The 26,219-nt window shown below is 33.7% G+C and overlaps 1 protein-coding gene across 1 annotated transcript in view; it reads left to right on the forward strand.

Moving 5' to 3' along the window:
- The window catches only part of LOC145291443 (cytochrome P450 20A1-like), an 88,207-nt gene that overhangs the window by 23,616 nt on the left and 38,372 nt on the right, over positions 1 to 26,219 (forward strand). Inside the window, exons 2-3 of the mRNA XM_080137289.1 lie at positions 14,579 to 14,628; positions 19,232 to 19,401. Coding sequence (XP_079993415.1) covers positions 14,579 to 14,628; positions 19,232 to 19,401 — 220 coding nt within the window. The remainder of the gene's footprint in view (positions 1 to 14,578; positions 14,629 to 19,231; positions 19,402 to 26,219) is intronic.

The raw sequence follows: 26,219 nt of genomic DNA on the forward strand, positions 1-26,219 counted from the left end.
TTGCAGCATTAAGAATTGAATATATAATGTTATAAATTGAATTAAAAAAAAAATTCTTAGTGCAATATTTTAAGTTATAAATGTATATTTTTTTACTAGACTATCTTGTCCTTTTCTTTTCCGGTTTTAACAACTAGTCCTTTACTAGACATGGTTGCTATGGAAACCAGTCATAAAAAATGTCGCTCACCTCCCTACATTTTTTTTTACGATTTTGAACACCAGTAAATTCATCATAACTTTTGTTTTACTAAACGAAAATTAAAAATTTGTTTTTCACAATATAGATGAGGAAATGATCTATAAACTGTAATAATTGTTTGAAATTTTGTCGAAAAATGAATGAGCGGGGAAGCTTTAAAGCAGTTCTAAATGACTAAAACTGGCACTTAACCATATATTCCATTCTCCTTCATTCTCTTTCTCTTTCCCCTCTTCCTCTTTTCTTCTTTTTTTTCTCTCCCTCTCCTTTTTTTCTCTTATTTCTCCCTTTTTTTTCCTTTTCTCTCCCTCATTTCTCGTCTTTCTCTCTTTTCTGTTCTCGATTCCCTGATATCAAACCTACTCTGACTGTTACTCCTTCCATCTTCCACCCATCCACTAATCATTTCACTAATGAAATACAAATAAAACAAATAAAGCCAATCCCAATAAAGATAATCAAAACTTGATAAAACAATGCTTCATTAGTATCATTTATCTTGAGTGTCATCACCATTCTGACTTATATTGATTGTTTCTCCATCTTATCTGTTTATTCAAGGCGTGATTCATTTTGTTGGTTATACTTGCTGATCGATATCAATCATTTATTGGATGAAACTTGAACGTTTGGTAATTTCATTTTAATCGACACAGACACAATTGATTAATAAAATAGTAATGGAAATCTTCCTTAAGTAGTTATATCTACCTTGTCACTTAAAAAAAAAAATGTTTTTTTTAAGGTGTGCTTGCCTGTTGAGAGAATAGTAGGGGCTTTATGGCGAAGGTATCATATTGAAACAGATGTTCAAATTACTAAATATAAACTTTAAAACAATTTTGGAGTTTGGGATCAGCTGTTACATGGATCCGACTGTGTGAAAATATTATACCAAGATGTCACGAAATATTGATACATATTAGCAGAAAAAGGTCTCAATATAATTGTTTTAGATAAAACCATTAAATGGAAACGTCCGTTTCAAAATATAGGGTCCTGCAAGTAAATTGGGACTTTTTCATTTCTTTTGAAATTTCTTAATTTAAGGGATAAAGGAGGTATACATAACCATTTTAACATTTATTTCTGTAATCCTTAAAATCTAATTAACATAATTATTCTATACTAGCGAGACCTGTGGAAATTCCACAAGGGACGCATTCATATGTAATATATTGATGTTGGCATTCTGTAGATGCTCAGTGTAAATGGAGATGCTCTGATATTATTGTAGCTCTTTTGTTAAAAATGGCAAAAGTATTTATCTAAGTTAGCTGGGACGCCCAGCTTAACCCAGCCGTAAAGTACACTTAAATATCATATTTTAATCCTGCAGATTTCGTATATATTATTATAGAGTTAATGTTCTATCGATTTTTATCTATAAATATAAAAGCGAAAATGTATGTATGTGTGTTCGCTTTTTCTGTATGTCTACAAAAGGCTTTTTTCAGAGAAGCGGTCGCTCGCTTCACAACTTTTAAAAACTTTTTATATCACATATAAATCGTAATATCTCAGAGTTAACAACAAAGCTCGCCTGTCTATTTAATTTGCTCGATTTCGGGAAGATAAATATTTAACATTTGTCACTAGCCGCGTGTGGGTTAGTCTTTTTCCTATAACATCTTTGGGGGGGAAAAAAAAAAAAAAAAGCGTTCAGCAGTAAATACTATCCCGCAGTCAAACTTGACCTCATTAACTCATTAAAACGGGCACCTGCCAAGTCCAAGTAATTTAATAAATTCAAACGTGTTTCCGTTAGCATCTCGCGGTGGGGTAATCGTTAACGTCGCACGTTTTTTTTTTCACAGTTTCATTTACAACTTTGCCTCAACTGTTCGGGTTCGATCCTCATACTTTTTTTTTTTTTTTTTTTTTAACACACACCTTCAAACACCCGGGCAACGCCGGGTACCCCTCGCTAGTATATTATAAAGTTGCAATTTCAAAATATAAAGAATATATCCATATGACTTGGGTGTATCAGCTTGAATCGAAGCTGAAACCCAAACTTATGAAAAAAATATATGTCTGCGTATGTATAACTTGAGTTCCTTCAGCTTGAATCGAAACTGAAACCAAAACTTATGAATGAAGAATTCTTGGTAAAATTATTTATTATAAGAAATGGAAGGTCATAACTATTAAACGACAGTCTCTCGGAAGAAAAAAGATGTAAGTGTGACACTCAAAATAACACATACTATCGTATTAATATATAGATCATCCAGCTAACTTGGTGTTGCCCTGGCATGCTTATATATAACTAAGACTGTGACAACAGCATATTCTTTTCATTGTTTTGACTCTTGAGTTTATATCTGTTAATATCTTATATGTTTTTATATAGATGAATATGGTTCTCGGTCGACCAAGTGTGTCTAACTGTGTCAGATATGTACTCGCGAGTCAAAAGAATGAAAGGAATATTCTGTTGTCACACGTCCTCATCACTTTCCATGCTTTCTTTGATCTTCTCTTTTGAACTGACCCTTCTATATCTATTAACCAATAACTTTTATGCATTCTTTCGACATGACTATCGAAATAGACTTTTCTGTACAAATTTCCTATACTGTTCAGATTTACTCTTCCTCTGAGTTCATCAGATCTAAGCTTGTCTTAAAAAGGCACATTACACATTCATTATATCATTCTCATATCGTCTCTCCATGCAACACATGTCCTCAACTCTCACTGATCATCACACTGCATCATGTGCCTAATAGACTCTTTTCGCGATCAACAAGTGATAACAGACGATGATTAGAATCAATAAGTTACAAGTGACCCGAGTGTCGCATGTTCACTGTCACCTTTGTGACGTGCATCCTTCAACTCTTTACAAAATCGTGTTGTATGACCTTTTACTTTGCAATGGGTGCGCTGTAAACGTACATTTAATATCCTAAGGTCACTTTGACCTAGAGCCTGTTCATACAATCTGGAAGGTTATCAAACTGACTAACTTTTTCTGTGATTCATCTCATTTGTCACGTGGAGGAAGAATATCTGCACCAGCATCTTTCGAGAAGATGAACATCCATGTATTGCACATTACATTTCTGAATTTTTCAGATGAGGATCGAGTGGTTATATTTGTCTTTTTTGGACTACTATTCTCATCTGTAGAATTATTTTTGGACTACTATTCTCATCTGTAGAATTATTTTTGGACTACTATTCTCATCTGTAGTATTATTTTTGGACTACTATTCTCATCTGTAGTATTATCTTTTGACTACTATTCTCATCTGTAGTATTATTTTTGGACTACTATTCTCATCTGTAGTATTATTTTTGGACTACTATTCTCATCTGTAGAATTATTTTCGGACTACTATTCTCATCTGTAGTATTATCTTTGGACTACTATTCTCATCTGTAGTATTATCTTTGGACTACTATTCTCAGTATTATCTTTGGACTACTATTCTCATCTGTAGTATTATCTTTGGACTACTATTCTCATCTGTAGTATTATTTTTGGACTACTATTCTCATCTGTAGTATTATTTTTGGACTACTATTCTCATCTGTAGTATTATTTTTGGACTACTATTCTCATCTGTAGTATTATTTTTGGACTACTATTCTCATCTGTAGTATTATCTTTGGACTACTATTCTCATCTGTAGTATTATTTTTGGACTACTATTCTCATCTGTAGTATTATTTTTGGACTACTATTCTCATCTGTAGTATTATTTTTGGACTACTATTCTAATCTGTAGTATTATTTTTGGACTACTATTCTAATCTGTAGTATTATTTTTGGACTACTATTGTGACCTTGCAACGTGTGCCTTACACGCCCTTGACCCCTGATCGCGGCCCGGTTATGACCTGCACCCTGGTCGGTACAGTTATGATATGTTGACTGGGCAACCAGGTCTGCCAACCGTTGGTACATCGCGTCACCCAGTGAGTTCTTCCTTAAGGCGTTGGGGATTCTTCTCGGATGCTCGGTCCTCAAGGCCTGTTCTCCGTGGATCGTCTAGTTATCCTGGGTGTTCGTTGACGGATACGGTGTCACAAATGGCAAATAAAGAATGTACATATATAGGGATCAACGCACATCAGCAACAAAACTCCGGAGGTTAGTTAATATAATATATATTTCGGAAATTCATAAAAGAAGTATTTACAGCATATACATATAGTTGACAATTAATTCAAGCAAACAGTTAGTTCTACAACTGAGCTTCTGTTGTTGAAATACCTGGTCGGTATCGCGAACTTTGCGTAATTCTCGTTAAGTGATCGACACGTTATAAGCATTGAGTTATCAGGAAACAAGCGAGGGGGGGAGAGAGAGAGAGAGAGAGAGAGGTGATTCTGCCGAGACTTATCTCTCTTTGACTCTGTTCTTTTCTTACTTCTTCTCTGTTCTCTCCTCTTACTTTTCTCTTCTTTGTTCTAAACATAATGCCGAGTCACTGCGTGTGTTTCTCTTAGATAAAAAACAACCCGACTTTTCAACTTGTCAAATTCACAGGTCAACTTTGGCTCATAGTTTTGTCAATTGCGGATGTGAAATCCCCACCCCTCCGGCTACTGTACCACTATGATTCCGGCCATCGTAGATCAAAAATATTTTATGCATTCTTTTTCGCTTTTGAAGTCTAGAATGTGATTTAACCTCTAGCTACAAAGGCACTCTTGCCGCCGCCATTTCAACAACAGACTTAGCTCAGAATTTATTCACAAATAAAAATTAATAATAATTTTTATTACTTCAACCCGATCATCGTCAGGGAACAAAAAATTACTTTTAACCAAAAGAAACGTCACATCAACCCTACAGGTTTGATGTGGCCTCTCTTTAGTGTAACACTATTCTCATCTGTAGTATTATTTTTGGACTACTATTCTCATCTGTAGTATTATCTTTGGACTACTATTCTCATCTGTAGTATTATTTTTGGAGTACTATTCTCATCTGTAGTATTATCGTTGGACTACTATTCTCATCTGTAGTATTATTTTTGGACTACTATTCTCATCTGTAGTATTATTTTTGGACTACTATTCTCATCTGTAGTATTATTTTTGGACTACTATTCTCATCTGTAGTATTATTTTTGGACTACTATTCTCATCTGTAGTTTTATTTTTGGACTACTATTCTCATCTGTAGTATTATCTTTGGACTACTATTCTCATCTGTAGTATTATCTTTGGACTACTATTCTCATCTGTAGTATTATTTTTGGACTACTATTCTCATCTGTAGTATTATCTTTGGACTACTATTCTCATCTGTAGTATTATCTTTGGACTACTATTCTCATCTGTAGTATTATCTTTGGACTACTATTCTCATCTGTAGTATTATCTTTTGACTACTATTCTCATCTGTAGTATTATCTTTTGACTACTATTCTCATCTGTAGTATTATCTTTGGACTACTATTCTCATCTGTAGTATTATCTTTGGACTACTATTCTCATCTGTAGTATTATCTTTGGACTACTATTCTCATCTGTAGTATTATCTTTGGACTACTATTCTCATCTGTAGTATTATTTTTGGACTACTATTCTCATCTGTAGTATTATTTTCACAATGTTTCGAACCTCTTTGCAAGGATTTGTCGCATAGTGAATTAAGTACTTGGTAAAATTCAGTTGTAAAGTTCAAGGTTGGAGGTTCAATCCTCAGTTTAACTAACTTAGGACTTCTACCCAATCATGGCTGACAGAACAAAAGCATGCTATCCCTATGGATGATTAGAATAAAGGGTTCCGTTTGAAATTCTGTGCAGATTCCCAAGTACAGGAGAGATTCCTGAGTTCGACAAGATATACCTGAAGAAGGTTGAAGATTACACCAACTGAAATGTGAAAAATAAATCTCAAGAAGTGAACAGTAGTCCGAAGAATCAAAATGATATGAATGATTGCACATTTTAGGAATTCTGAAAATAGCGGAAATATATTGAAAGTAAATGCTTGAAGATCTAGATGATATCAAGTCCTTATCCGACCCCCGACCCCTCAAAAAAAAACATGTCTCACTTCGGATTTCATATCCATGGAATTATATCTTGACATGTAGCCCTAATTCTAACCTTTTAACATTTAGTGGAATTTTCCACTTTTCTTCTTAATCTAACCCAATATGGAAAATTCTGTTCTCCATACTATTTTTGAACACAAACACATCCAATCTTGCTATGAAAGGAGTGTCTAACCTTAGGTATATAAGGAGAGGTGAAGAATACAGCATATAAATGAAAACCCACAAAGTGGATAGAAAAATCCAGGCAACTTTCACCTTGTCGACAGGGCCACAAAATTGTCAACTGCAACCCCATGCAAAGGCTAACTCCCCCTTGAAAATGGTGTACTTGTTAGCTGTGAGTAATAACATGTGATGTCTTCTAGAAGTGATGTTCCCATTTTCTGAAATCTACTTCTAAGAGCTATGTATTCTGAGGCCGATGTATTTTGAAACGTTTTATTCACCTTTAGTGTTGATGACCTCAACATAATTACAGAGATGCTGACGTTGCTGCTCATCTCTAGCTTCATCAGTTTGGATATCTGAGGTTGTTTTTTATGAAGAAGACCACCCCTCCATTTGTTAATCCGATATGAAATATCAAAAAATCTATTGTGTTGCTTCTTATACTCTACCAAAAGAAAGTTTAACGTTAGCCAAAAGTTTATTGAATATTGAATGGTATTTCACACTTTGAACAGACATTTTCTACAATAGTTACTTTTATGGAAGGTGCAGCAAACACTCGTCTATCTACCACAAGCATCAACAACTTCCTTCACTCTCTATCTGTGCCTAAAACTAAATGAAAATTCCACAAGCTGAGTTTCTTTCCTAAAACTGTCTGTGGAACACAATATCATGGGGCTGATTCCTAGTTGACTATAGTATGGTCGTTTTCAAATGTAATATCATTGAGTTCCTGCTGAGCTGATTAAGTAGCTCTACCTAAGTTCCACCATAATTGATCATGTTGACTCACCATTAACACTTAATCCTTATCCTAGAGTGGTCTCTAGGCCTTGATAAGTGGTTCGCCCCACCTTAAGTAAAAAAAAAAAAAAATTTTAATATGCAATGTTGGTCACCTTATTTTTATGAATAACACTTAAACTAAAAAAAAAAAAATATGGTATTTTAATAATTTCCACAAGATAATATTTTAGAACTTTTATGACTTTATTAAAGTCTAACGCAAGCATGGCCAGGTGTAAATGAATAAAAAAGGATACATTACATCAGTTTACACTGGATGCATTTTTATTGAAGCTGCTTTAATGGTTTTCTAGTCTCTGTTCACACGGTTGCCGCCCTAAAGAAAACAGCACTACAGCTTTATTTTAAAACTTCTATTGAAAAAATCATTTCAGGTAACTATTCAATGTAGCCGCCTTCAGCCTCAATCACTGCCTTGATACGAGTCCAGAATTAGGAGCATGCCTTTTCCACAACTGCTGGCGGAAGCTTGCCAAATCCTTGGCAGATCGCTGTGATCAGGTTGGCTTTGTGTTGTGGGAGGTCATGTTGGTGATGTTCTCGACGTATGACGGAACAAAGTAGTCCAGTTGATTCTGGTCAGGGAAGGAGGAGGGAACCAGTGAGAGAAGGGTACAAAGTCATATCACTTCTTCTGAAGCCAAGCTTTGGACTTGTGGGCCGACACCAAGTCCTGCTGCCACACCCAGGATCTGTCAGCAGCCACTTGATTGCATCAGGGGATCACCATACTCTTCAGCACATCCAGGCACACTTAGTTGTTGACTTTTAAGCCGACTTCGAAGATGTGAGATGGCATAATTTGGCTCTAACTTGAAACCACACCAAAGACCATAACCATGGCCGAAAACTTCATTGAGCTGTACTCTCAAGCGTTGAACCATCCAGATTTGCATAATGAGGGTGCTGTCAATGGTCCTGTTGTCATAACTTGGATTGGTAGACAGTATGAGTTATACAGTGGTGCATCTCTGATCTCACTTGTTGAACATTGTGTCACTTTCAGACACGATAGAAGGCTCCTATTGCTCTTGGGATTTGTACACAACTGGCCAACTGGCAACAAAAAAAGAAAATCGGTTTTCATCAAATGGAAATGGAATCATGTTGTCTTTTCTAGGGCGACAATTTTATTGTTCCACCGTGTATATATCAAAAACAAAATAAAGTTCAACTTTTGAAATTCAATTCAATGTCTCATAGAACTCTTTAAAAAATCTAACCCAAACTATCATGGAATAGATGATGACATTATGAATTGATGAAGTATTCTGAAGAGTCAGCAGTGGACAGACCTGGATGAACTACCTTGACTCATAATGTGGTAAATTCACATGGAGCTGACTCAACCCACCCTGAGTGATGCCAATATAAGTACAAATGAGACTGCATATCTAAGATTAAAACTAGTTTATGGAATAGTGGATAAGCAAGTGAACATGCTACTAGAAATAAGGATGCAAACACATCATTAAAGCTGGACTAAGATATTTTGGTCCATGCGTTTAACCATGTTCATTGAGTTAAACAAGCTTTATTAAACAGAACTTGACTAAGGTGCAGCATGGAAGACAAATTGGGGATGGGAAGCAGTTGTAAGAGTGGGGATAGGGAAATAGTGGTGGGTTGAGTATGTGAGGAGAAGGTGGAGATGTAAAACAAGGAAAGTGTGGGAGATGTATGAAAGCTGCATGAAGGAGGAATGGGTGGAGGAATAAACAAAGAAGGGGTGTGTGATCGGAAAAATTGGGAAATAATTAAAAATATTCTAGTGTGAAGAAAAATAAAGACGTGTAGATAACTTAGAAAAATAAAATTGAAGCAATTGCTTGAAATTTTTATTTGATATTTACTCCCTCATATTCAAGGTCTAGCCTGGGTGCCTGGCATTACCCGGGTGTTTGTAGGTGTGTGTTGAGCCCCCCCCTCCCAATGTTTTAATAGACAGGCAGGCTCGAACCCATGACGCTAAGGCGGAAAGGAAAGTGGAGGTATGTGTAAGGGTGTTGGTTGAGCAAAAAAAGTTAGGGGGAAAAAAATGCTAGTAGGCAGGCAGGCTCAAACCCATACCGCGAAAGAGTAAAAGTGTGAAAAAAAAACGTGACATGTTAGCTGCTGTGCACATCATTAAACTGGAAGTGACATAGGTCCAAATCAAGGCTAGACAATCGAAAAGAGGTGACAACTTTCGAAAATATCGGCGAAAAAAGCGACCCCTCCCTGTAGAAAACTGCCTAGTTGAGGGTGAAGGAATTATGTTTTTGGCCAATTTTTCGATATTTGTCGTCCGAAGGGTCGAGCTTCAAAATGATATTGATCTCATGAAAATCCGTCGCCTCTGTCGAAAGTATTTGCGAGCCATACACAAATATATACATCATACATACATTCATACATACATACATTTAAACAGACAGATGAGATTTATATTTTAGATGCATGGGTGCCCGGTGTTGACCGGGTATTTGGAGATGTATGTTGAGCAAAAAAGAAAAAAAAAGCGGTCAATTTTTTAAAACTTTGATCCCTATTATAACCCCTTTAGAATTTATTTTTTTGGGCTCAAATCAAGTTATTAAGTTAGATCCATGTCCAAGGAACCTATATCTATAAAATTTCAAGTGTTCAGACCCAAAATTGTCGGAGGAGTTTGGTAGAGTTCTCAAAGGTCAAATCGTTGAACTTTGACCCCTTAATCACAAAATTTCTGGCCAAAAGCCGATCCCGTCGATTTTCCCAAATCTCAGTACCCTGTATATCAAATTTCGACTAAAAATTGACAGTTATTATGTAAGGAAATGTGCACACACACACACACACAAATACAGACACTTTCACTTTTATAGATATATAGATTAAATGTCGATTCATAAGTACCAAAAATGGATCCCCCCCCCCAAAAAAAAGACCCCTATCGATAGCGGTCTTGATACTGGTATAGTTTTTGAAGAAGAAAAAGAAACAACTTATTATGTCAAAAGCTGAATGAAAATGAATTGTCATGAAAATCAAAACGAGGCTTATTTTCAACATGACTGGCCATATGCTTATTTTTTATGACAATATATTTACTTATGAAGAAAATCAATAGATTTTTTTATATATTTTATGAGAGAAAGTTAACATTTTTTTCTGATAAATCATTTTTTTGTTTTATTAACATAATCAATGCAACAATGATTTTACAGATTTCTTTATTTGCATTTTATTTTTTGAGTACTGGGACGGACGTTGAAATGGAAAAAAAAACTGATTAGATTTTTTTTTTTTTTTTTACAAAGGCATCACCACATTATCAAGGCCCAGAGGCCACACAAGGATAAGGGTTAAAGAGTGTACAGTAGAAATTGGTCAATATAGTAATCATTAGTAATGAAAATTTGGTAAATTTAATAACTTATATGGAACGGCTCATCAAGAACTTATTTACTTTAGACTTGAACACAACCATATTGTAGTCAGCCGGAAAGCAGGAAAACGGAAGACAATTCCACAGGCGTGCAGTTCTAAGAAAGAAGCTTTGTTCATGGAATCTACGTTTAGGTTTAGGCACAGATAAAGAGTGGGGGAAATTATTGATAGTGTTTACAGCTAGACGAGTGTTTCTCGAGTTTGGCGAGGGGGGACCATAGATTGAAGCTCAGTTGAACACTTTCCATGAAAATAACGATACATCAGAGACAAACTCGCAACATCTCTTCTGTGAGATAGAGGTTGCAAGGAGGAGAAAAGGACATCTCCTACGAGGCTACGAAGTCTATTTTGAACTCTATCAAGGCAGGACAAGTCCTTTCTAGCAGCTCCTGCCCAGATGTGGCAACAGTATTCCATCCTTGGACGTACCTGGCTCTTATATAGGTAGAGAATAGCATCAGCAGTGAGATATCTACTGGATCGATAGAAAGATCCCACCATTTTTCCAGCGGCCTTGGCAACAGATTTGATATACGTGTTCCATTTAAGATCAGGAGTAATGGTCAAGCCCAGAAGCTTGTCAAAACTTGAGGCCTCCTGAATTAGTTTAGAGTTAAGATTAGTTTAGTGTAAAAAAAAGAACAGTTTGCTTTTTGCCTGGTTAATTTAGCTTGTCAGGTATCTTGAGAGTTATTCAATTTACAGGTCAATTTGTCGGAGGCTTTACTTTTGGAATGCCCCTTGTATGACAAAGCTTGCTTTGGATGCCTATGCACAGCCATTATTCATTGCTGGCAAAAATACACTGAGAATGGTGGTGACTATGTAGAAAAATAAATTCTGGAGCACAAAAGGTTACTTGTTTCAATGGTACCACTCCTGTCTTTGTAGCTCTTTAACTTTTTTGAGTTAAAAAAATATGAGTCTTTACTTTTGGAGTGACCCTCATATTAATCTCGTCCAGAAATCTTAAAGTGCTTGGTCTCTTTCTCCAGAGGGTCTGGTAATTGTACCAGCTGATTGGAAGACCCTGATTCAAGTAGACATATGATTGAAAATCCTGAATGCTTGTTAAATAAATTGTACGCTATATAAGTAAGAGCCACATTAAGTGGCACGAATAAGCCATTGGTAATGTTCAATGAGGAAATTTTTTCAATTCCACCAGATTGTCAGTAATCTCATTGTTGACAGAAAACTGCTGTTTCATTCATTAACACATAACCAGTTGGCACAATGGGTAGTGGTGGATTGAGTATGTGTGGAGAAGGTGGAGATGTAAAACAAAGAAAGTGTGGGAGATGTGTGCAAGCTGCATAAAGGAGGAATAGGTGGAGGGGTAAACACAGAAGGGGTGTATGATTAGATGAATTAGGAAATAATTTAAAATATTGTAGCGTGAAGAAAAATAGATGTGTAGATAATGTAGAAAAAAATAATTTTTATTTTATATTTACTCCCTCATATTCAAGATGATTAAATGCCAACTTATAAGCACAAAAAAAATGTATCCCCCCCCTCCCCCCAAAAAAAACCTCTATCGATGGAGATCTTGATACTGGTATAGTTTTTGAAGCAGAAAAAGAAACAACTTTTGATGTCAAAAGCTGAATGAAAATCAAAACGAGGCTTATTTTCAACATGACTTGCTATATGCTTGTTTTTATGACAATATATTTACTTATGAAGAAAATCAATGGATTTTTTTATATATTTTATGAGAAAGTTAACGTTTTTTTTTTCTGATAAATCATATTTTCTTTGTTTTATTAACATAATGCAACAATGATTTTTACAGATTTCTTTTTGCATCAAATTTTTTGAGTACTGGCACAGCCTTTGAAATGGACAAAAAAAAACAACAAAAACAATTAGGTTGAAATTAGTTTAGAATGAAGAATGGTGTAAAAAAAAGTTTGCTTTATGCTTGGTTAATTTAGCTTGCCAGGAATTTTTGAGTTATTTCAATTTGTCAGAGGCTTTACTTTTGGAATAAAGCTTTCCCCGGATGCCTATGCACAGCCATTATTCATTTCTGGCAAAAATACACTGAGAATGGTGGTGACTATGTAGAAAAATAAATTCTGGAACACAAAAGGTCACTTGTTTTAATGCTACCACTCCTGTCTTTATAGCTCTTTAACTTTTTGAGTTAAAAAATATGAGTCTTTACTTTTGGAGTGACCCTCATATTAATCTCGTCCAGAAATCTTAAAATGCTTGGTCTCTTTGTCCAGAGGGTCTGGTAATTATACCAGCTGATTGGAAGACCCTGATTCAAGTAGACATATGATTGAAAACCCCAAATGCTCGTTAAATTTTATACTATATAAATAAGAGCCACATTAAGTGGCACGAATAAGCCATTGGTAATGTTCCAATAAGGAAATTTTTTCAACTCCACCAGATTGTCTGTAATTTCATTGTTGACAGAAAACTGCTGTTTTTCTCATTAACATGTAAGTAGTTGGTACAATAGGTAGTGCCTGCTTAATGTATTAGCAGCAAAAGACTGAATTCTTTCTCCATTCGAAGTCACATGATTTGGTCAATTTCTGGTAATTAAAGGTTAAGTTCTAACCTCTTGTCCATCAATCACTCCATCATTCAACTAATGGCTTTCGTTATGTAACAAAGGTAACTTTGATTTGTGTCAAATCACCAATGAAAAGGCATAGACAGAAAGAAACAAGGAGAGAGAGAGAGTGAGAGAATACATGTGATGAGAAAAAAACGTGTTGTCTAAAATGGATTAACTATTGTTGCAATATCTTTGGCATAATATTGAGTATGAGAAGGACCCATGAAAATTCCACAGAATGAGGAATATATTTAATCAACAAATATGTTATGATAAAGCTGATATTTTTCTGGATAGCAAAAAAAAAATTAATTTTTTTGGCAGAAAAACCGATAGCATGCAGCAAATATGAGTTTATTAAGATTTCTATGGAAATAGTGTCCATTGTATTTTAAATATAGAACTGAGCCAAATGAGATAAATTAATAAGTATTAATAAATACTCAGAAAGGAATATTGCGCTACATAGTTCAATACAAATTATAAAATCATGTTATAAGAGATGATCTTTAATTTATTCTTTCATTCCAGTACCTCTTAGTAGACAAAGGTCTTCTTTTTGTGCCCCATTTTTTTTTAATGTTCCCTTTTTACATAATGTTTTGTTGACTTTTTTCGCTGGTGAAGAACTGCTGCATGTCAAAATTACTATGAGTTCTTTTCTAATACCATTACAACAATGATCAAATATTATTATTATAATATTTGAAAATGAGGCTATATCAAATGGAGGTCATTTTTATATTCTTGTCTAGGGTTGCCAGATTGTTTGTTTTTTTAAGCTAAATTTTGCCAATTTAGCCTTTTTTAAGCAGTTTAGCTGTTAAAAATTGTGTTTGGCTTTTTCAAAATGTAACGTACGGACTAACTAAAGAAGTATCCAGCAGAATACTATATAGACGATCACAAAGATTTGAATGATTGTATTTATAGCTATGGGTGATTAGAACAAACCAATTAGGTATCAGAATTGTATAAAATATGCTGAATCTCTTTGCATTTTTCACTCAATCACAGCTTTTCATTTTGATGCGAGAAGGGAACTACACTCTGCTGACCATGATTGGATTAATACTACAATTTTTTTATCTTGAATTCTTTACAATTCAAAACTACTCTAACTGGATTAATGCTGCCAATTTTTGTTTGGGACAACTATGTTTAATATTCACAATGGGATAATTTTCTTTTCTCAACAAATAGTTTGTCATCCTTTTTTGGGTCACTTTTTTATTACAACAATCGTTTGGCACTCAAGAATGATACAATCATTTTTCATGCATTGATAGCCGACTTTATTTTTCTTTTAAATTTATTTCTTCTTGACCCAGTTGACCTGAAATTATCTGAATGTTTTTTTTGTTTGTTTCAGAGTTCAAAGAGTACAACCACAATTCCAGGTCTTGATCCTTCTTCGAAACAGTAAGTAAATATACAATTTATTTACAGCAAAAAAAAAATGGAGGAAAAACCCCAAAGAATCTTTTAATGACAAACTTATCTATACTCCTATAAATTCGTGTTCTTTGATATTTATATTAAAACCCTTTTTTTCTATTTATTTATAAAGAGAATACAACTTTGTTATATATGGATCGTGGAATTGCATTCATCTGCAAAAGATTTAACTAATTTGTATATTGTTTAAAACATTTATTTTAATTAATTCCCTATTAGTTTTTTGGTTTTCTTATGGGATGATCATCTTTAGTTAACTATTACGTGTAATTATATTCATGCAGATATTCTACATGATTTATACTTGCGTAATAATATTTGCGTAAAAAGGTTATAGTAAACACAAACCTCTTTCTATATATATTTATGTATGCGTATATATATATTTGTTTAAAAGATTTTGCCTACCAAACTCCTCTGTCAGTTTTTGGTCTGTTACGTTGTGAGGTGGTGTTCATATATACGTGCTATTGTGTGTTGTGTTACTAAATGTCTATAGTGGGGTTCTTTAGTATCTGAACCATTTATTACTCCTACAGTCTATTTACGTCCCATGATTGTCTGTTTTGCGTGCGTGTGTGTCAGACATAACACAAACACATTCATGCATTTCGACATACCACATCAACTTTTCAATTACGTCGTTGGTCTTTTAGTTCACTTGGAATTTCATCTGTTCTTGGATGGAAGCTAGAAACAGTCTCCTCTTAACATGATTTTTTTTAAATCATAAAATAAAATAGCCAATTCAGAACTGTAAGCAGACATCTATATGTTTTTTGTTTTTAAATTTTTTAGATAAGAAATGGTTTTAATGATTTTTTACTGATATAGTGACTATAAAGGGAGCCAATTCATTTTTCATTAATTAATGTTTTCGATGATGATGGCTTTTTTTTGTGACGTCGGACAAGTATTTAGATATTTTAGCAGAATTCAACTCTGATCATTTTTACGCATGAATAAAACAATTGAACTTCACAGTTAATGTCATTACGGATCATCATTCAATTTAACGTTAGTTTTACATACTGGCATGTGTTGAACAGCTTATAAGAATTGACATCTAAACAAACCTATCTCTGGCAACGTCTATTGATATTTATATTAAAACCCTTTTTTTCTATTTATTTAAAAAGAGAATACAACTTTGTTATATTCAGAGGAGACTGTAAATTTTTTTTTTTTACAGATTCTTTTTAAAATTAATTGATTGATTAATTAATTGCTGCAAGGTTAAAAAAATAAAACAAGTACCAATAGCTATTAAGTTACGCATGCATATTCGTAATACTTTCTTTGGTACTTGTACCTGATTTTCGGATCAAATTATTCTTTGTGATTCAATATTTAATAATAATACAATGAGGATAACTTTTATTTGCTAGGCAAGTTATGAGCTGCTGCTTGATCAGATTGCACTTCTCTGACCTCTCCGTCCAGCTCAATTAAGGGTCAAATTGATAGTTAATTTTAAAGAAAGACATTAAAAAAATGAAAGTATCAAAAAAAGGTTATATTGTACGTATCTGTTTTGGACTGAAGAGCTCTGAAAAAAAAATTTCATTTAATTTGATCGAGTAGTTTTTTTTTTTTTTTTTTTTTTACAACTGAAAAACACGTTCTTATGAGAGCATGTTGAAGTCAGCCATTATGGAATTTGTTAAACACACCACGGGGAGATAACTCAATGTAAAGCCCCGACACTCCTTCCCCATCTTTAAATCTAGCTTTTCTTCCAAAAAATCGAACCTTTTGCTCGGTATCATAACAAATTGTTTTTTTTTGCTGTAAAAAAAAACAAAAAAAACTACTCTATGAAATTAAGTGAAATTTTTTTTCGGAGAACTTCATTTCATAATGGATACGTGCAATATAACCTTTTTTTTTTTTCGATATTTTCATTTTTTAATGTCTTGATTAAACTGTACAAGTACACTTTCTTTAAAATTAACTATCAATTTGACTCTTAATTGAGCTGGACGGAGAGGTCAGAGAAGTGCAATCTGATCAAGCAGCAGTTCATAACTTGCCTAGCAAATAAAGCTTATCTTCATTGTATTATTATTAAATATTAAATTACAAAGAATAATTTGATCTGAAAATCAGGTAAATCAACATGCGAGTTGTTGGTAAGTGACTGGAAAAACTAGTCAGGTGATTTTTTTTTAACATACAAATATAATTGTGGCCTTGAAATTGTTGTTAGAGTAAATAATAAATGGCTAAACACTTGTAAAGATATTAGACATATCTGTCGATAACTCAAACTGTAGGGAACGCAGCTGGAGCGCTAAATGTTTTGGTTTCGATTCTAATTGATGGCACTTAAGTTTTTTTGTTTTTTTTTTTAACTTTTGAAATCAGTACTATATATTAGGTACAATATAATGTTCAATAGAGAATTGTCTCTTTTAATAATAAATACGAAATCTGCATGAATTAAAATATATTTAAGCATATTTTACGGGCGCCCCTGCTTGTCTTATATAAAATTTTATAAAACGTGCCTTAATACCTATTATGATGTTAACCAGAACCAACTCTTAATCCATGAAAATTGATCCATACTTAAATGTGATCTAAATTTGTAAGCTTTATCAAATAAGGTTGACTTAATAGATCCGAGGCATTTCAGAATGGCTGATCCTAAATTATATACGATTTTCAGTTTAAAATTGTTTCAAGATTTTTAGGATAAAGGATTGATAATTTGCATTATTCTGACTAGTGTTCTCATCTTGGTTGTTATTTTCACGTTTTTCAAACACTTTTGCCGATCTAACCTTTGACCTTCTTCAGGTGCATCTTTTTAAACTCAAGGAACCTATATTGAAGTTTGAACTGAACCCCCCTATTTAATCCACCGGGTAGATTATTCTTGTACCATCAGTCATGACCCTGTAGAAGTGTGAATTCATTACTTATGTGACGTATTAAAGCAAAACCTGGGCAATGAAGGTTGAAGAAGTGCTTATACAGTATGCCGCACATATAAAAAATTCACATTTCAAGTAAAACTCTTCAATACAGCTTAGCAAAAATAAATATCCTAGATAAATAGGGTTGGTGAAAGGACCCTAGATCAGAGGTTGTTCACTGGGGTAGACAGAAGCAGGTTGACATGGGATTGTCCATCAGGGCGTAGCAATGATGGTAACAGAAGGATGGAACAATGGATGTAGATGTATTGAAATTTGGTTTGCAGGCCACTTTAGAGTGGCTATGGGTTTGCGATAGACAATAAGTTTTGACAACGTTGGGAGTGACAGTTGAAGACAGCTCATGGCTCAGAGCAGATGGTGAAAATGAATTGATCAACAGACTGACAAACCCGACCTCCACAGTAGATGTAAATGTAGATTTAAACATTCAGAAGCGCAACCATTATTATGTATAGAAAACATTGGAGTCTGTGTTTTCCTTCGGGAGTCTGCTTTATTTTGTTCTTTATTGGAATCAGCGAGTTGTCGAGCAGGAGGATACGTGGTCTCAGATTATTATCAGGATAAATGGTGCATAGAGAGAAATGATGAGAAGAATTAAATCTGGACAGTATAGAGAGATATGTCATTTACAAAGTTGCCGAAAGTACAACCAAAGGTTCATTTTTATATACTTGCATGTGTTTGATGGTGTTTAGAGACAATCTCTTTATCCGTTGCTCCATGGGCCCATCAAGGGGTTCATTTCAAAATTCCATACTGGATCCCCAGTTCAACATAAAAATCTCTGAAATTGAAAATTGGTATCATAAATTTGCGAAATGAATCTCAGTAAACCTGTGATAAAATGACCTAACACATTCATCATTAATCAAAAGAAGACTAACTCAAGTACAATAATCCTGTTTCTCAGTCGAAACTGAGGAAGTATAAAAAAGAAATTTTTTGTTTTTGTTTAATATAGAACAGACAAGGTATGGAATCTCTTCATGTAAGGAAGTAAAATACACAATACTTTATCGTCAAAAACTAACCAATGATAAGTGTTAGATTCCAACCCAGAAAAGAGCAATTTTTTTCTTCATTGTTCATCCATATTATTTGGATTCATCAGACTACTGTTCTCATGTTGAGTGTCATTTTCACATTATTTTGTTGAGCTTGTTCAGGTGTATCTTGTCGAACTCATGAAATGTTTTTCTCAAACTCCGGAATTTGGACGGAATTTCAAACGGAACCCTTTATTTACTTCATGGGGGTAGCATGCTCTTGTTCTGTCAGCCATGACTGGATAAAGGTCCTAAGTAATTCGCAATTGTATTTTTCAATTGTCCACACTGAGGATTGAACCTTCAACCTTTAGGAAAATATCACTTTTACAATTGATTTTTTCAAGTACTCTAACCACTTTGCCACAAGTCTTTGATACATATAAATAATACAAATAACTAATCCTCATCTCTCAAAATCAGAAACGTTTCATCGTTTATGTTTTTGGTTAAGGAACAGTTTTGTCGTTGGGGCTGGAGCAAGACTAATCCTTTAGTTTGGAGAAAAGAATATAAGCACAACATTTATGTATTGCAGAAAAATAATTTTCTTCTTTCTTTCTTTCTTTCTAGAGATGGGAATTTGGCTGATATTATCCGTGCCGGCAGTCTCCACGAATTTCTACTTTCTCTACACCAACAATATGGTTCAATTGTCTCGTTCTGGATGGGCAACACGCAGATTGTCAGTTTAGGCTCTCCACAACTGATTGATTCCAATAAAAAGGGATTTGATCGATCCAGTAAGTTCTTTTTTTTTTTACTTTTTTTGACGATGACTCACATCTCTATTAAAATATCAAAAAATAAATCAAAGATCTTATTTTGTGTGTATTAGGTCAGTGCAAAAAATTTTATGGATTTGAAAATTAAAAGCTGTCTTTGAAAATCTGTATTCCTAACAATAACGACTTTTGTTCTCTATAACTTGATTCCATCTGTCAATTTATATTATAAATGCCTGACTCGTAAAATTATTTAGATTTTGATGTGAAGTATGAATCTAACTCGTGTTCAATCTCCTTTCATAATGTTAGCCTAAAGCGATCTAAATGGTTTCGTAATCCTTGAAATGTGTGATAATCCAAAGAACCTAGGTCAGGAGAATATGCAGGATGAACCAACCAAATTTTCCTTGGAGATCTTTGGTCAGTAATCTTGTGTGAAGACGAGCATTATCATGACGGAAGATGACTTCCTTTCTGTTGATTAAAGGAAATTGTTTTCACATCAACATGAGTGAGAATATTGCAGAAAAATATGAATATTTTAATAATCTGAAAAAAAAAAAAAAGTTATATATTAATCATGTTGATATGTTTAAGCAATAGCAATATGCATAAATTAAATTACAATGGTTTAAAATGCTCCTTCTACAAACTGGGGAATGTGCTAGTACCAACCTAATATTATTGTTTGTTTTTAAACACAATTTTTTTTTTTTTCTTTTACATTTTAAACACAAACAAAAATATTTTAAAAACATTTTTTTCATCAGAATTTTATTCAAGTTAAATACTTGCACCAATCAGTGCCCAGCTTAGAAATTCAGCATAAATTTAATTTGAAGTATGTTTAAATTAAGGCTAGTCAATCGAAAAGAGGAGATGACTTTTGAAAATATCGTTGAAAAAGCGACTTCTCCCTGTAGAAAAGTGCCCAGTTGAGAGTGAAGGAATTAATGTTTTTAGCCAATTTTTTTATATTTGTCATCTGAAGGGTCGAGCTTCAAAACAATACCGATCTCATGAAAATGTGTCGCCTCTGTCGAAAGTTTTAGGCAGACATACATATATACATACATTTAAACAGACAGGTGAGATTTATTTATACCAAATTTTTATATTAAAGTTCTGACTGTTTTTAGATGAGAGTTAATTGTTGTATTGATTGAACTATTGTTTTTATCTTGAGTGTTATATGTGCAACGTTTCGGTCAGAATGGGCTTTCGAGTGGCCTCAGGCATGTTGGTTGTTTGGAAAAGAAAAGAGAAAAGTTACTGGTTTGATAGATATTTTTGTATTCTTTGAGTTAGTCTTTATTTTATGGCTATGGTTTTGTATTTGTGAAAAAAATTGGTTGACAAGGGGTGGCAACTCTAATAAAGATCGACAGGGGATTATCTCCCTTTGCCAAAATTTTAAGGGTGTACAATGTTTGTTTTTTTTTTTTTTTACAATTAGAGGCTTCCAAATGCTACTAATCTCTACACTTGGTCTTTTTAGTACTTTTTCTTTTTTTAGCATATGTTCTGCCTCCTTGAGTTGCCTGACCCTCCACCTTGCATCAATTATTTTAATCTCGCTACACAAAGCTGTTCCTGTTTCTTTCCTTATGTGATCAGCTAGTTCCGACTTTTCAACCTCTCCCTGTGTCACGGCTTTACGGCATAATTGTAAGAATGTCTGCTCATGGGCTGGCAGACTAGTGTTCAATCCTTAACTGAATCATACCAAAGGTTTAAAAAAAAAAATACTTGATACTCCTTGCTAAACACTCAGCATTATAAGGCGAGGAGTAATCCAGTGAAAAGAATAGCATTCTCCTCTATAACCTGGAGTAATGAAAAGGGAGCCTTCAGGTTGCTTTTGTCTATGGTTAACAACTTTGTTGTTTTTATATTCCACTTGCATTTTATCAGTTTTTAATCTAAATAAATAAGTGTTAATAATTGTTTTATCTTAATTATTTTAACATCAAAAGAGATTGTGCTTATTTTAATTTTATGATATAACTTAATATTTTGTAATACCATATATATATATATATATATATATATATATATATATATATACACTAGCATGGGTACCCAGCATTACCTGGGTTGACATGAAGTTCTTTTTGAAACACACCTGTATACTAATCATTTTCATGATGGGCAACGTGGATACCCCCACAACAAAAATAAAAGAACAGATGAAAACATGTAAATGTAATCACCCCAAAAAAGAAGAAGTATGTGATACCCTCTCCACCAGATATTTCGGCAGAAGGGCTACAAAGAGAAGAAACTATTCTCCGGATATTGAACACTGGAAAGAAAACTTCCCCCAACAAAAAAAATAATTAAAAATAAATTATTGCAACTTTTGACTCAATAAAAATAGCAGCGAATGTGATCACAAAAAAAAAAAAAGATCTACCAAAAATTAATTCCGAAAGCAATTAAATGAACTTTTTCGTCATTTTATATTTCAAATGTATCCCCCCCCCCAAAAAAAAAATTGAATTTGTCATATTTGGAGGTTCGTTCTGTTTATAAAATTGTTAGGTGAAAGTACAGAATGGTCTCATAAAATTAATTAAATTTATTGTTATTTTATGTTTTAATGTAATTCCCGTCCCCCATAAAAAAACCCAAAAAATTGTATTTGTCATGTTTTGCCCCCCCCCCTCGACCGCCAAACTTGAAAAAATGCTAGAGATGACATATCTCGTTGAACACTTTGTGGCCAAAAAGTGGGTGCTCATTTTACGTTAAATTAATATAGAAAAATAATCCCCCATGCTAAAATGTTAATTTTCTTTTTTTTTTTCAAAAATTCTTCTTTCATATTATTTATAAAGACTGTTTAAACATGTTAGGCCCCCAAAAAGTAGGTCTTAATTTTTTTTTAGGGGTTAAACAACGCTAGGTCACGTCATAAAAATTGACCATTTTTAATTAAAGATATTAAATAAATTATAAAGAAAATCTGTTTCGCAGGTAATTAAACACACTTACTATGGTATAATTATTACAATAAATCCTGAGCAACACCAATTAAATTTTATAAACAAAAAAAGGAGCAGATAATGTATGGGATGATGGATTTTTCTCACATGGAAAATTGCCGCTGTGTCTGACTAACTCTGCCCGCATGGGGATGCAAGTAAATGAGGATATTAGTTTTAATTATTTTTCTCTAATAAATAAAAAAGGTTACTTAAAAATTAAGAATAAGTGAAAAAAAATTTTTGTGTGAATTAAAAATAAAAAGAATTCAGCTTAGAAGAATATTTCGAAATGAAAACAAATCTATTACAGAAAGTATTTAATAACATGCTCCGTTTAAAACAATTTTTCAGTTAAACTATCACAGTTAGTTCCCCTTTGGTTTTCTGGTTTGAAAATTAAACAGTTTCAGATTTCAGATAAAATAAGTTAAATCAAATATAAATTGAAATTTAAATAAACTAAATAATTAAATTTTTTTTAATACAGTTGAAATGAAGCTATTATGTCGAATAAGTAATATCACCGAGCTAATTATTTATATAGATTTAATTTAATGTAATATTCTAATGACCATAACTCAATCAATGTAGACGTGGTTTGAAGAATGCTATATATAGAAATTACGCATAAAATATAATGTTTCCTTTGACAGAAGTATCCTATCATGGACATTAATATTTCTTGATCAGGAGAGGTGTACACACATATGGCCTTTATATTTCTTGGATCATTGGCAGTTGTACACACAGACAAACACACACACAAACGCTACGACTTTATATATATCAGTAAATACACTGCAAACACATTTAGATCTTCTTAATTTGCATATTATTCATTTTATTAATCAATTACAGTAAACAAAGTAAACATTTAAGAGTTAATTTGTCTATTCCCTTTGTGAACCTTCTTGCACATATTTGCTAAATGTCTATAAGCCTTCTCTCAGGGAGTTCACATTTGATTATTAAAAGATTTAAAATGTTCTGGACAAGTTTTTTCAATTTCATTAACACTGGCTGGACACTGTTGTTGTCTGCGATCGGTTTCTGAAATAATTAATGTTTTATGGTAATTCTTTGCTTTAGACACAAGTGAAAAATATAAATGAAAATCTTGGATAAAATACACCAATGGAAAACATTTAGAAGTTTTTCAAATTAAAAATGGGAATTATATCTACATTTAAATTTATACCCCCCCCTCACCCAAAAGAAAAAATAATGAGATTAGTGCATTTGTTACCATAACTAACAGAACAAAAACAAGATGAAAAACAAATAAATGTTACCAAAGGCAAGACTCTTCTACCTGGGTTTATTTATTTGTGTTTAAACTGATTTTAAAGTGTGCTTTTATTCCCAAACAAACTTAGTATCCATTCTCTTGAGTTGGAACTAAGAAAATGGCTGCAAACACATTTAGATTACAAGCTTGTTATAAAATAAATATGCATATTCATTGTAAAAATAGTAATCTATATAATATATATATCGAAATCTGTTCTTCAGATGCGGCACTTCCATTTCTCGTTCTCTTTCATTGGGGGAGAAATCCTTCACGACTGAGACAATTTTTATTTTTGTACCTTTTCTCCACGTTAAAAAACGACCCTGGTGCCTAACTCTGTCCCGTGGGGAAGCATTGTAAATAGGTTAATAGGTACTCATCCTTTCCTTGATTAGTCCATACGTTACACTTTTAACAAAGCTAAATGCAATTTTTGAAGGCCAAACTGCTTTAAAATAAAATTTGTTTTTTAAAAGGCCAATCTAGCAACCCTGGACAAGAATATAAGTGATCTCTCCTTGATGTAGCCTCGTTTTCGAATGTCATAATAATATAGGATCATTGTTATAATGGTAATTTCGACATGCAGCAGTTCTTCACTGAAGAAAAAAAGGCATTGACACGTTACGTAAAAACGGAACAGTTGAAAGGAACGAGCCAAAAAGAATAACATTGTTTGCCAAGAGGTATTAGACTGATAAAGATTGTCTCTTACAATGTGATTATATTATTTGTATTGAACGAAGTGTCACAATTTTACTTTGTGACTATTTCTTAGTACTTATTAATTTATCTCATTTGGGTCAGTTCTATTTTTAAAATACAATGGACACTATTTTCATAGAAATGTTAATAAACTCATATTTGCTGTGTGTTGTTAGTTTTTCTATCCAAAAAACCACAAAAAACACCCGTCTAGCTGAATCCACTGTGAAAAATTTCCCCCACTCTATATCTGTGCCTAAATCAAAACGCGGATTTCATGAACAAAGCTTCTTTCTTAGAACTGCACGCCTGTGGAACTCTGTTCCGTCTGCCTGCTTCCCTCCAGACTACAACTTGGATGTTTTCAAGTCTAATGTTAACAAATTCCTAATGAACCGCCCCCCCCCCCTAATTAAACACTTCATCAAATCTCCTCACTAACGTAATGTACTTGCAATAACCCTTATCCCTGAGTGGCTTCCGGGCCTTGATAAGTGGTGATCACTGTGTTAAAAAAAAAAAAAAAAAAAACAAATTTTTTTTTGCACTATCCTGAAAACCATCAGCTTTATCAAAACATATTTCTTGATTAAATATATTTCTCAGTTTGTGGAATTTCCACAGATCCTGCAAGTAAATTAATATTCTGTAATGTACAGTTTTGATTTTGCATTGTCATATTTTCTTATGCATACAATATTTTTTTCCGTAGCTAAACACATGTTGTCACTGAGATGTTTAGAACAGATACAGCACTGTGATCGTAACTAAAAGGCCAAGAAACCACAAAAAATATTTTTATGACGAGACATTTCAAATAAATTCCTCTCCCCTCTAAAAAATGATTAAATCTATTATCTTTAGTGGATGTTGGTAGTGTAGTAACAGCTTTGTTATCATAAGATCATCCTCCCAGGAATTATCTCCTCTTTTTTTTAAAGAAGGAAGGAGCAATGCTCCCAGGTGTTATATCTTCCTTTAGGGAACATGTAATGTAGTATCTATTCTGTTATGTGACTACCCAGGGACTATCTTCTCCTTTTTGAGGGTTAGTAAAGTATTTATTCTGTTACTAATAATATCATACTCACAGGCATTATCTTCTCCTTCAGTAGGACGATCTTCCCTGGTATTACATATTCTATTTCTAGGAGTTGGAGGGGACAGTATAATGTTTAATTCCTCTATGATTATCTTCTTGTTTGGAAGGGCTGGGGCTATTGTACTATCTCTTCTTTTGTCATGATATCATCCTCCCAGGTATTAACTCCTCCTTCATAGTGGAAGTGCGTCTGTTATGATATTATCCTCTCTGTCATTACCTTCTCCTTCTTTGGCGGATGATCAATGTAGTAAAGAGTGGAATGATAAAGTTGTCGTTCTAAAGAAAACCACGTTACGGCTTTATTTTAAAACTTTCATTGAAAAAAAATCGATTCAGGTAACTTGATTATCTAGTAGAGCTGACATCTATTCAATGTAGCCGCCTTTAGCCTCAATCACCGCCTTGATCTGGATCTGGGAGCATGCCTTTTCCTCAAGAATGGCAGGAGCTCGGCAAATACTTGACAGATGGCACCGATCAGGTTGGCTGTGGTGTTGTGGGAGGTCATGTTGGTGATGTTCTTGACATCTGACCAAATGAAGTAGTCCAGCAGGGGTGGGGAGGTGGGGGGCTAATGAGAGAAAGAGTACAAAGGCATAGCACTTCTTCTGAAGCCAAGTCTGCGTCTCTTTGGACTTGTGGGCCGGCACTGAGTCTTGCTGCTACACTCTTCAGTACATCCAGGTACACTTTGGTGTTGACTTTCAAGCTGACTTCGAAGATGTAAGGTGGCATGATGTAC

This window comes from Euprymna scolopes, chromosome 12 (genome assembly GCF_053919585.1).
Source record: "Euprymna scolopes isolate OS-2025 chromosome 12, ASM5391958v1, whole genome shotgun sequence".
NCBI lineage: Eukaryota > Metazoa > Mollusca > Cephalopoda > Sepiida > Sepiolidae > Euprymna > Euprymna scolopes.